Source organism: Orcinus orca, chromosome 9 (genome assembly GCF_937001465.1).
Source record: "Orcinus orca chromosome 9, mOrcOrc1.1, whole genome shotgun sequence".
NCBI classification, from domain to species: domain Eukaryota; kingdom Metazoa; phylum Chordata; class Mammalia; order Artiodactyla; family Delphinidae; genus Orcinus; species Orcinus orca.
Genome location: NC_064567.1, coordinates 103,306,205 through 103,317,344, shown reverse-complemented (window position 1 = coordinate 103,317,344; position 11,140 = coordinate 103,306,205). Strand labels below are relative to the sequence as shown.

Here is an 11,140-nt window from a genome sequence, read left to right as displayed (position 1 = left end):
TGTGGCGGCCACTGGTCACATGTGACCATCTAGTATTTGGATGTGGTCACTTAGATCGAGATGTGATGTGAATGAAAAATACTCACTGATTTCAAAGACTCAGTACAAGAAAAAGAAAGTAAAATATATCATGAATAATTCTTACATTGATTGCATGTTGGAATGACAATAATTAGATATTAATTTCACCTGGTTCTTTTTAACTGTTGTTACTGGAAAATTTTAAATTACATATGTGGTTCTCATTATATATATATATATTGAACAGCCCTGTTCTAGATGTCCTGCACCCATTCAACAGATGAAAGGCTGGGAAAAGTGTGATTACAAAGGAAAAACTATTCCCATGAGCTGCTGACATAAGGATTGCAGGAAGAGCATCAATTCTTGGTAGGGCCCCTGGCTCATTTACAGTAGGCGCTTTACAACCCCACGTGTTGCTTTACTGAATCATGTCCGCTCTGCCTGGAATTGGTGGGTTGGTTATCAGTTTATTAAAACACCAATAATTCTGCTTTGGCAACATCTGTGATTTTTTCAGGCCTGCTTAGTTTTACTTCCATCCCAAGGATTTCAGCAGGAACTTTAGCAGGGATTCTCTGAAAACACAGGAAACAGTTTCCTCTCTTTCATGAGACAAATGTCTACTGACACGATCTTCCTAGCAAAGGTGGAGCTGCCTTTATTCGGTCTATTAGCTTAGGTCCCAAATTCATCATGTGGCCCAGGAATGGGACCAGTGGCTGAACTTCTGACTCTGGATTCATTTCAGTTTTGCACTATGTTAATCCTATCTTTTTTTTTTTTTGACTGAAGTATAGTTGATTTACAATGTTGTATATAGCACAGAGGTTCATAGATATATGAATGTCTTTTCCCTTATAGGTTATTACAAAATATTGAGTATAGTTTCCTCTGCTATACAGTAGGTCCTTGTTGTTTATCTGTTTTATATACAGTAGTATGTATCTGTTAATCCCATACTCTTAATGTATCCCTCCTCCCTCTTCCCCTTTGGTACCATAAGTTTGTTTTCTATGTCTGTGAGTCTGCTTCTCTTTTGTAAGTAAGTTCATTTGCATCACTTATTTTAGATTCCACATATAAGTGATATCATGATATGTCTTTTTCTGACTTACTTTACTTAGTATGATAATCTCTAGTCCATCCATGTTGATGCAAATGGCATTATTTCATTCTTTTTTTTTTTTTTTTTTTTTTTTGCGGTACGCGGGCCTCACTGTTGTGGCCTCTCCCGTTGCGGAGCACAGGCTCCAGACACGCAGGCCCAGCGGCCATGGCTCACGGGCCCAGCTGCTCCGCAGCATATGGGATCCTCCCGGACCGGGGCACAAACCCGTGTCCCCTGCATCGGCAGGCGGACTCTCAACCTCATTCTCTTTTTATAGCTGAGTAATATTCCATTGTATACATGTAGCACATCTTCTTTATCCATTCCTCTCTTGATGGACATTAGGTTGCTTCCACGTCTTGGCTACTGTAAATAGTGCTGCTATGAACATAGGAGTGCATGTATCTCTTTCAAATTAGAGTTTTTGTCTTTTCTGGATATACGCCCTGGAGTGGGATTCCTGGATCATATGGTAGCTCTATTTTTAAAGAGACCTCCCTACTGTTCTCCATAGTGGCTGCACCAATTTACATTCCCACCAACAGTGTAGGAGGGTTCTTTTTTCTCCACACCTTCTCCAGCATTTATTTGTTGACTTTTGGATGATGGCCATTCTAACTGGTGTGATACCTCATTGCAGTTTTCATTTGCTTTTCTCTAATAATTAGCAATGTTGAGCATTTTTTCATGTGCCTGTCAGCCATGAGCTATATGAGCTGTTTGTGTATTTCAGAAGTTAAGCCCTTGTCAGTCACATCATTTGCAAGTATTTTCTCCCATTCTGTAGGTTGTCTTTTTGTTTTGTTTATGGTTTCCTTTGCTGTGCAAAAGCTTTTAAGTTTGATTAGGTCCCATTTGTTTATTTTTGTTTTTATTTCTATTGCCTTGGGAGACTGACCTAAGAAAACCATTGTATGACTTGTGTCAGAGGATGTTTTGCCTATGTTCTCTTCTAGTTTCATGGTGTCATGTCTTAATGTTTAAGTCTTTAATCATTTTGAGTTTATTTTTGTATATGGTGTGAGGAAATGTTCTAATTTCATTCTTTTACATGTAGCTGGTCCAGTTTTCCCAGCACCACCTGCTGAAGACACTATCTTTTTTCCATTGTATATCCTTGCCTCCTTTGTCAAAGATTAATTGACCATAGATGTGTGGGTTTCTTTCTGGGCTCTCTGTTCTGTTCCACTGATCTATGTGTCTATTTTTGTGCCAGTACCACGCTGGATTAAGGTAGAATTAAGAATAATAAGATGGAATAGACAATCACATGAAACAGTTGAAAAGAAAATGATTCTTCAAAGCAATGAAGGCAGAATCGAGCTGGATGGGCAGAGGAGGGTGCACAACTGTTGAGCAGTCAGACTTTTCAAACCTGTATTTTACTGTGTCATTCTCATTCTCTAACAAGATAGGTACAGACTACTCTAATTTCATAACTGAGACTGAACAAAGAGGTAGGCTACAGTCCCAACTAGTAAATGACAGAGTCTAACATGCCCATTTTGTGCCAAAGTCCACGCCCTTCACACAGATTCCACCCTAACAACTTGTCGACGCAGAGGCAGACTTGGTATTTTGGAACTGAGAAAATGAATTAGAATTTCAAAAGAACGGCAAATACCGTAAATTGGAATCGAATTTCCCAAAGAATACACATCAAAAGAACCAGAAACTATAATTAGATGTATAACAAAAACATTTAAAAAGTCCTGACATTAAAAACTCAGATAAATTTCTGTATTCCTACCAACATTTTTAAGCATTAATATATAAACAAGTTACATGTGTTGGTAAAATGTGTGTGTGTATTTCTACAAAGGAAGTGTATCTTTCAATGACATAAAAAAAAAAACAGGTAAATATTCCCTTCTCAAAAACAATGGCTAAAGACAGTGCAGCACAAAACACTTGGGAGGAAAGAATTCAACCCAAAATTATCATATTCAATCAAGAGAATATTCATAATGTAGAAATAGAAAGAAATCTCAAGTCTAAGTTTCAGGAAATTTCCTATCCAAATGCCTCAGAAACATACTGTAAATCACAAAACGCTGAGAGAAAGGATGCTTCTAATGTGGTATAACAGAAGAAACGGCCAAGTGACTCCCTATCTCCTATTTTCTCTCCAGCTTTAAAATATCCTACTTGCTTATTCCTTTCAGGCTTAGAGTCTCACCTGAACAGAGAAGACCTTAATTCAGGAGGGGCCATTTCACAACCTAACAAGGACATGGCTCTGCCTAGTCCAAGATAAGCTGGGCCAATGAGATTTTTTTTTCTCTTGGTCAAAATCTAAAAGAAGTACAGCTGATTCACTCTGCTGTACAGTATAAACTGACACAATATTGTAAAGCAACTATACTCCAATAAAATTTTTTTTTAAAAAAAGAAAAAAGAAGTTCTACAGAGGGACATGGCCCCATGGTGGGTGATCAATGGAGCTGAAAGTCAGAACTGGCAGAAGTTGCTGTCGAGAAAAAACTGCTAATAAACATTAAGACCAAATTACAAAGTTAAATAAAACACTAACACCTCCTGGGCAATTGATGATAAATCTAAATAACTACAGTAATTGTAAGATCCAAGTGGGTGGAAGTGATCTGTAAAGAAGATAGCAATGAATATGGTGAAATGCTTTAAGATTTTAAAAGATACAATAAAAGATTAAGAGATTTAACATCCAAATTCTAATAAAAGATAATTTCATATTTCAAAGGGAAAAACTAAAAGTTGGAGAAATAAAGCTTTTAAAAGAGCATAAAAATAGCAGACAGACCAATAATAAAAATTAAAACAATATATAAATTGCTTAAATTCATCTACTAAAAGTTTCAAATTCCATTTCTTAAGGTGAATTGTTCTCAAAACATTAGAACTTGAACGTAATCTCCAAGAGACCAAGGACTTTTGTCTGTTGTTCACTGGTCTACTTTCAGCGCCTGGAACACTGCCTGGCACCTAATAAATATTTTTTGAATGGATGGATGGATGCAAAACCTGTGTACTGTCCAATTGGCAGCTGGACAGTGTCCATGACCACCAGGTTCAGGTAAACAGGCACTTTGACTCAGTGCAGATAGGAATTCTACACAAGTACCACTGTTCCAGAAGACAATTTAGAACACATGTCAAAAGCATTAAAAATTGTTAATCCAAGAATTTTACTCAAGAAATGTATGTTTTTTAAAAAGATAACTAAGGCATTTAACATATTTTATTTACTATATACAAAAGGTGAACCTAAGGAACTGCCCTGAATGCTGACTAAATTATAGGCCCCCTCATATCACGGAATCCCAGGCACTCACGTACGGGAAGATGCAGAAGTACGTCAATGTGGAAGATGATGATGAGGGACTTTAAAGAAAACAGCTGCAAACGAAAATGCGTAGCATAACCCCACTCCTGTATAAAACATCTGGAAGAAGTGATGCTGAAATGTTAACACTGTGTTCCTCAAAGTGGTAGGGTAACTGACTTTTATTTTCTTCCTTTTGTTCACCTCTATTTTCCAATGTTTCTACATAGAACATGCACTATTTGGAAAACAAAACAGTCCGTTTTTAAAACCTGAAAACATTTATTTTTGAAAGAGACCAACCCTACAGGTTGTAAAGTAGTGCCAAATAAAATACTACTTTCAAACATCACCCACCCCCTGGAGAAACACAACATTCTTCCCCTTTCAGTTCTGCGGACCTGTCTCTGATGTTAGATTACACTTTGCTATTTCTGAACATGTTCTGATTAATTAGTCTTGGGAAGGAAAGAAAACCATAAGCAGTTACAAGCCAGGACAAAGTAAAAACGGGCACTTTCACTTTAGCTTTGGTTGAGATTTTAAATCTATTAAACAACACTAAGCAACACTCAGTTTCAAATGCAAACCACTGTACTAGCCAATACTAAGAATTATGTGATCCTCAGAAGAAACTTTCTTCAATAAAAGATACATGTAAGTCAGATACATCCTCATATACAAATCAGATTTTCGGTTTCAATTTGAGTTCACTGTTCATCCTATACATCTTGAAAAGACCTCTTAGGAACAAAACAAAAAAATACATTCCCATTTCACATGAATAGGCTTACGTATCAGGTGGTGACTGGAAGGAAAATTGAGCTTATATTAACATAGTCTAAGTCAATCAGTTGTAAAAGTTGAGCTACTGTTATTCTATTTTATTTGAGGTACAGAATTCGGAATATACCTTTGATGTACACTTAATCAATTTCCTATGCTAAAAAAATGGAAGACTGGGCTACAAAAATGCCATCTTTTAATTTGAAGCGTCCCATTTACTTTCCACAACCAAAAGTCCTGTTCCAGTTTTCATAAAGCTCCAAATCTTCTGGAGACACACTAGGTCGCACAGTTCTGAAGGCATCTTCAAAGTCACTGTAAGCTATTGGTCGAACTTGATCCGGCGTTACCGTGGCAATGTCGGCAGCCTGTAAACTGCGAATAGGACCCAGAGACGCCTCCCTGCAGAGCTGCGTCATGTCAGCCCCCGAGAACCCACCAGAGTGCCGCACCACCAGGTCAACCTCCTCCTCGCTGAGGCAGCAGTGCTCCTCTGACATCAGATTAATGACTATCTGTTTCCTGGCTGAAGCCTCTGGGAGGGGAATATACAGCCTTTTCACCAACCTTCTACGGGCAGCCTCGTCAATCTCCTGTGGCCGATTGGTTGCTCCTACCACTAGAATACGATCTTCAGAAGATGTGGCTGCTCCATCCAGCTGAACTAGAAATTCAGTTTTTATCCTTCTAGAAGATTCATGCTCGCCATCTCCCCGCTGAGATAATAGGGAATCGATTTCATCAATAAATATCACAGCTGGTTGCTGGCATCGCGCAACAGCAAACAATGCACGGACCATTTTCTCTCCCTCGCCCACCCACTTAGAAGTCAAGGAGGAAGCAGAGATACTAAAGAATGTTGCCCCAGACTGACTAGCGATGCACTTGCCAATCAGAGTTTTACCAGTCCCAGGAGGACCAAAGAGCAGAATTCCTTTAGGGGGTCCTCGTAAGCCAGTGAAGATGTCTGGCCGCATCATGGGCCACACAACTATCTCCTTTATTGTGGTTTTGGCAAATTCCACTCCTGCAATATCTTCCCAATTTACTGGCGGTCCCTGGTCCATAATCTCATTCATAATAAGTTCAATCATTTTGGGCTCCAAGTTCTTCAGACGCTCATCCACGGGATGTGCTGGGTCTGCAGCTCCTGCGCCATGAGGCTTATACTGTGTCCCCCCGCCCTGACCTCCCCCATCTTGCTTAGGTACAGGGGGAACAAACTTTCCAAATATCCCTCGGGATCTACTAGCTCCCAGAGACTTTTTGACACTACCATGTGAAGACCCTGATGCACGCTGGGGCTGGTGGTACTTTTTCTGCTGATCTACCCATAGCTGTTCTTTTGCAGTTTTAAAAGTAGGCAGGCCGCTCTCCTCTCTTTGGCCATTATCTTCCGTTTTACTAAAAGCCTTATTCATTACTGGAGTGGAAAGTGCATCAATGGTGCCAGAACCATAAAAAGCTTTCATTCCCCGTGGATTTTCAAAGCCAGAAGGAAAACAAGACTGATTAGATGAGAACACACTTAGTCCTGGGTTGGCTTTCGGGAAGTTGTAATTTTCCTTTTTGACATTTCCAAACAATGGTGTGGCATGGAATTTTGCGGTGGCTGACTCACCGAAAGGTCCTGAGACCGTAGGACACGTCTTAGTGGTGTCAGTGACCAGAGGTGGCTGGGCATTCTGAAGGCACTTCAAAGGCCTGCCCTCTGGGAAGTCTTTGGTCCTATCGGCACCATGGGCTGAGTTAGTTAATGGGTCACTCTCCCCAGAACCATCACAAACACTAAATTTAGGAAGATCAAAGACAGCGGCCGCTCTGTGGATGACTACTGACTCATCTGCAGGTGCCAACAGAGAGTCTCTGGATTTGCTGCCAGCGTGCATCATTTCCTGCACATTACTCATTTGGAACACGTTATTTATTGACAATCCAGACTTCCACTTGTCACTGTCAGTTTGCCGAGATCTTGCTAGAGTTAAAATGTTTTCTGCATAGTTATTCAAGCCAGTTTCAACACTGTCAGAATCAATAACTGCAGAATATTTCTCTGCATATATTCGGAACAGTCTGGCAGCACAGACCTGGGAGATCTCAGAGTTTGCCCATGCATACTGAATGCGGAGAATCTGTGCTCGGTACGCGTCTGCCTTCTCTCCTGATGGACACGTGCCAGACGTAATTGCAAAGTAATTCTTCTGCCATTCACTCAAGTGTACAGACCTGGAGCCAGAGACCTGCATTTTAGAGGTTCTATAACAGACGACAAAGATGAAAAAGATTCAGTATCCAGAAGGAAACAAAGACATAATACTTTAAACATACTTTTAAAATCTCTGCCTATCTGAAGGAAGGTACACTGGACTTTTCATTTATAAGGTAAATTTATAAGGAAAGACCATTTATAGGGGAACATCTAGTTAACAATAGCTTTCAGGCATTCAAGATATAAAAGATTAAAGACTTGACTTAATAATGCTCTAGGGACTTCCCTGGTGGTGCAGTGGTTAAGAATCTGCCTGCCAATGCAGGGGAAACGGGTTCAATCCCTGGTCCCGGAAGATCCCACATGCCATGGAGCAACTAAGCCCGTGTGCCACAACTACTAAGCCTGTGCTCTAGAGCTGCAAGCCACAACTACTGAGCCCGCGTGCTGCAACTACTGAAGGCCGTGCACCTAGAGCCCATGCTCTGTAATAAGAGAAGCCACCACAATGAGAAGCCCGCGCCCCGCAATGAAGAGTAGCCCCTGCTCGCCGCAACTAGAGAAAGCCTGTGCACAGCAACGAAGACCCAATGCAGCCAAAATAATAATAATAATGCTCTATTATGCGTTAAACTGTTTTAGTTATATAATAATTTTCCCTGTGATTAGGGAAAGGTTTAAATGGAGAGGATTTAAAATTAATCAGCAAACGAAAGGCAACATGGAAGAACAAGGGATCTAGAGACAAAGCAAAGCAAAACAAACCAAGCCAAGCTCCGTCCCTAGGAAAATCAGACGAATGATCTCACGGAAGCCTCTTCACGTCGCTGGGCCTTCAGTTTTATCTGTAAAATGAGAGAAGTCATTATGAGAATCAAGTCAAACAATGAACACGAAAATACCTAAAAATTACTAGTATAATCTCTACTGCACAAATGTAGAAACTGAGGCAGACAGCGTTCAAAAGCTTGGTTGAGGTCACACAGCCAGTGAGCAATGGTGCCAAAATTCGCACACGAGCAGTTTCACTGCATGTAGTGTGCACTTCACCACATAAATGCCCCTTCATACTGCCACCAAAGGTCACTGCAGGATGTATCACAAATACGAACAACAGTATTTAGTCATATACTAAATGTTTTCAAGGATTTGTAAATGAGCACTTAAAACAGGATGCCTCAGAATCTCTCACAATTTCCCAATTTCACAGGAAGCATTAAAAAGTGAAGCTGTCGTGATAAATGAAATGAGAACAAGTGTGTGATTGAAATGGTTTATTTTAGATTTTTTTCCTCATGTTACTTTTATAAGCCTCCTTACATTAAGTTAAAATGATTTTAACAGGACTGCAGATGGATGTATCATGTTGACAGATGTGTAGAATTTACCTGCCAATCCAGAAGAAAAATTTGTAAGAAAACTATGAAGCTTCCTAAGGGTATTGAAGTCAAGTAAAAACCAAGAACTATGTTAAAATTTACCTTCCAAATTACCTATAAATATAGCTTAATAATCAGCAGCTCTTTTGGTGCAAGACCCATGCTTAATACAGCTTTGTTTCTCCCATAAACCCTACAAAGAATCTGTCACATTGTAGGTAGGTGTTCATAAATCTTTGTAATTATTTTTGAAAAAAATAAACTTAAGGCCAAGTGAGATCCTAATTTGCTGAAAGCCATAAAACTAGAACTGACATCTCCTGACAAACAATTCATCCCTCTTTCCACTATTCCATTTTACCCTATTTTAATCTTTTATGCAACAGCTGAAATGAGAAATTGCAAATGAGGTAACTTGGAAACCATTTATCACCAACTTTCCTGTTATTATGAACATCCTGTTCCTCCCCACGGCTTCATCCCATTTTATCATCCGCAAAACTGGGATTCCTACAAAGGCTCAGACAGAGTTCTAGTCACTGTTCCCTAAATACCCTGCTCTTTCCTTTCCACCCTCTCCTGTTTGCTCAACATTCACCTCCCAAGTCTTACTTCGTCCTTTCAGCGCATTCACCCAAAAACTATGGACACAGGTAACCAAGGACGGCTTGGCCACGCCCGTCAACGGCACAGCCGGGTCCCGAGTACCACTTCCTACGTCTGTATCACTAAAGTTACTCGGCGGCAGCGATGCACGAGCTCCAATCCCATCTTCTGGGGTTTTCCCTGCCTGTTGTAGGACGTGGCGTTCGTCCAGACCGTACATGCTCCCCGCCATACTGACTGTCTCCCCGCACCCGGAGCGGGGCAGCCCCGGGGACAGCAGTCACCGCGCTGACAGGGCTGTGGACCCTGCGGCGCTCACGAGGCGGGACGGCCCACCGCCCGGGACCCCGGGTGCAGTCCCTCCCCTCCGGCCTGGCTCCCGGTCCAGGGCTCGCCCGGCCGCCCCCCCGCGGAGCCTCCGCGAGCGCGGCGCCCGCCCGCCGGGACGCCCCTCCCCACAGGCCGCCTCCGAACCCGACGCCGCCGGGAGCGCGCCCGCCGCGAGAACACATTCCCGGGCCGGTCTGCCCGTTCGCCCGCCAGCGAAGCCCCTCAGCCTTCCGGCCCCGCGCCCCGCCCGGGCCTCAGCCCCCGTCGCCGCCCCCCTGCAAACACCCGCCCGCCGGCCCCCACAGCCCCCACAGCCCCCCCACACTGCCCGCCGACCTGCGGCTTCCGAAAAGCGGGCGGAGCGTGTGCGCCTGCGCGCTGCTGCCGGCTCGGCCCCCGCTGTGCGTGCGTGCGTGCATTCATACGTCTGTACGAGCGTGAGCGTGCGGCGGGGCGGAGGAGCGCGGCGGGGCGTGAGCGCACGGTGGGCGGGGCGCGAGCGCACGGTGGGCGGGGCGCGAGCGCACGGTGGGCGGGGCGCAGGGGCGGGGCAGCGCTGCTCCACCGGGAGGGGTCCGAGCCCCAGGCTCGTCCCCCCCAGACACGCCCCCAGGCACGCCCCAGGCACGCCCCCGAGGCTCCGCGGCCGAGCGCCCCTACAGGCGCGTACGTAGGTGCGCGCTTGCCCCTCGGAAGGGGCTCCTCCCCCACACACATTTTTAAACCATATCGGGGAATTGGAATCTGCATCTCGGTGCCGGAGCGTCCCTTTCCTCCCTGCTGCCCTGGGGACACGGTCCTGGAAGACCGGGAATCGCGCCCTTCTTCCAGCGGACTGTGTCCTGGGGCAGGACGAGGAACGGAATAGCCCTCACAGCGGCCTACGGGTCGTTCGTGTCACCGCGTCACCTGGGAAATGTGGAGGTCTGATGGCGTGACCTGAGGGGGTCCCGAAGGACCGTCTTCCCACCTTGTCACCCTGCCGTCTTCCTCCCCGGCTGGTCGCCTCCGTGTCCCAAGGGCGCCCCCAACAACCCAGGGAACCAGCTCACACAACCCTGTTTAAAGCGAGAAGGAGAGGCCGGACTGGGGAAGAACCTTTCCCCTGGGAAAAGGAGGAGCCATTCCTCGGAAAGCCGCAGTGCCTTCTCCTCTCCTTGGCTCCCGGGTCCTGTGGGTACCCCTTCCCCGGAAAGCGAGTGGCACCGGGCATGGAGAAAATGACTGTCCAGGAGCAATTAACAGCACATGACATTGAAATGCAAGACCTAAGAAGTGTGAGGCAAAACATTTAAGACCTTTCTTTTAAGATTTTTTAAAATGGGCACAAACTAAACAAAAGGGAATGATTGGACAATACCTTTTTAAAAATAGACAAGGGAAAATGACAGCTTACA

General features: G+C 43.9%; 1 protein-coding gene across 5 annotated transcripts; it reads right to left on the bottom strand.

Annotated features, from left to right (window-relative positions):
* Positions 1–4,334: 4,334 nt before the first annotated feature.
* Positions 4,335–10,143, bottom strand: FIGNL1 (fidgetin like 1). Of its 5 annotated transcripts, none has more exons than XM_033402265.2 (3): positions 10,080–10,143; positions 8,194–8,273; positions 4,335–7,475 (listed from the first exon to the last, which is right to left on the bottom strand). In XM_033402265.2, exon 3 carries the CDS (start codon positions 7,463–7,465, stop codon positions 5,435–5,437), a length of 2,031 nt encoding a protein of 676 aa, XP_033258156.1. In that variant the 5' UTR covers positions 7,466–7,475; positions 8,194–8,273; positions 10,080–10,143; the 3' UTR covers positions 4,335–5,434. The 5 variants fall into 5 exon arrangements, with proteins under 5 accessions (XP_033258156.1, XP_033258159.1, XP_033258155.1 ...); XM_033402268.2 differs by lacking the exon at positions 10,080–10,143 and adding an exon at positions 9,420–9,949 and having other exon boundaries at positions 8,238–8,273; XM_033402264.2 differs by lacking the exon at positions 10,080–10,143 and adding an exon at positions 8,749–9,948.
* Positions 10,144–11,140: the final 997 nt, after the last annotated feature.

Excerpts from the sequence above, each read along its gene's own strand:
- FIGNL1 (XM_033402265.2), bottom strand. The coding sequence starts at position 7,465 with ATGCAGGTCTCTGGCTCCAGGTCTGTACACTTGAGTGAATGGCAGAAG.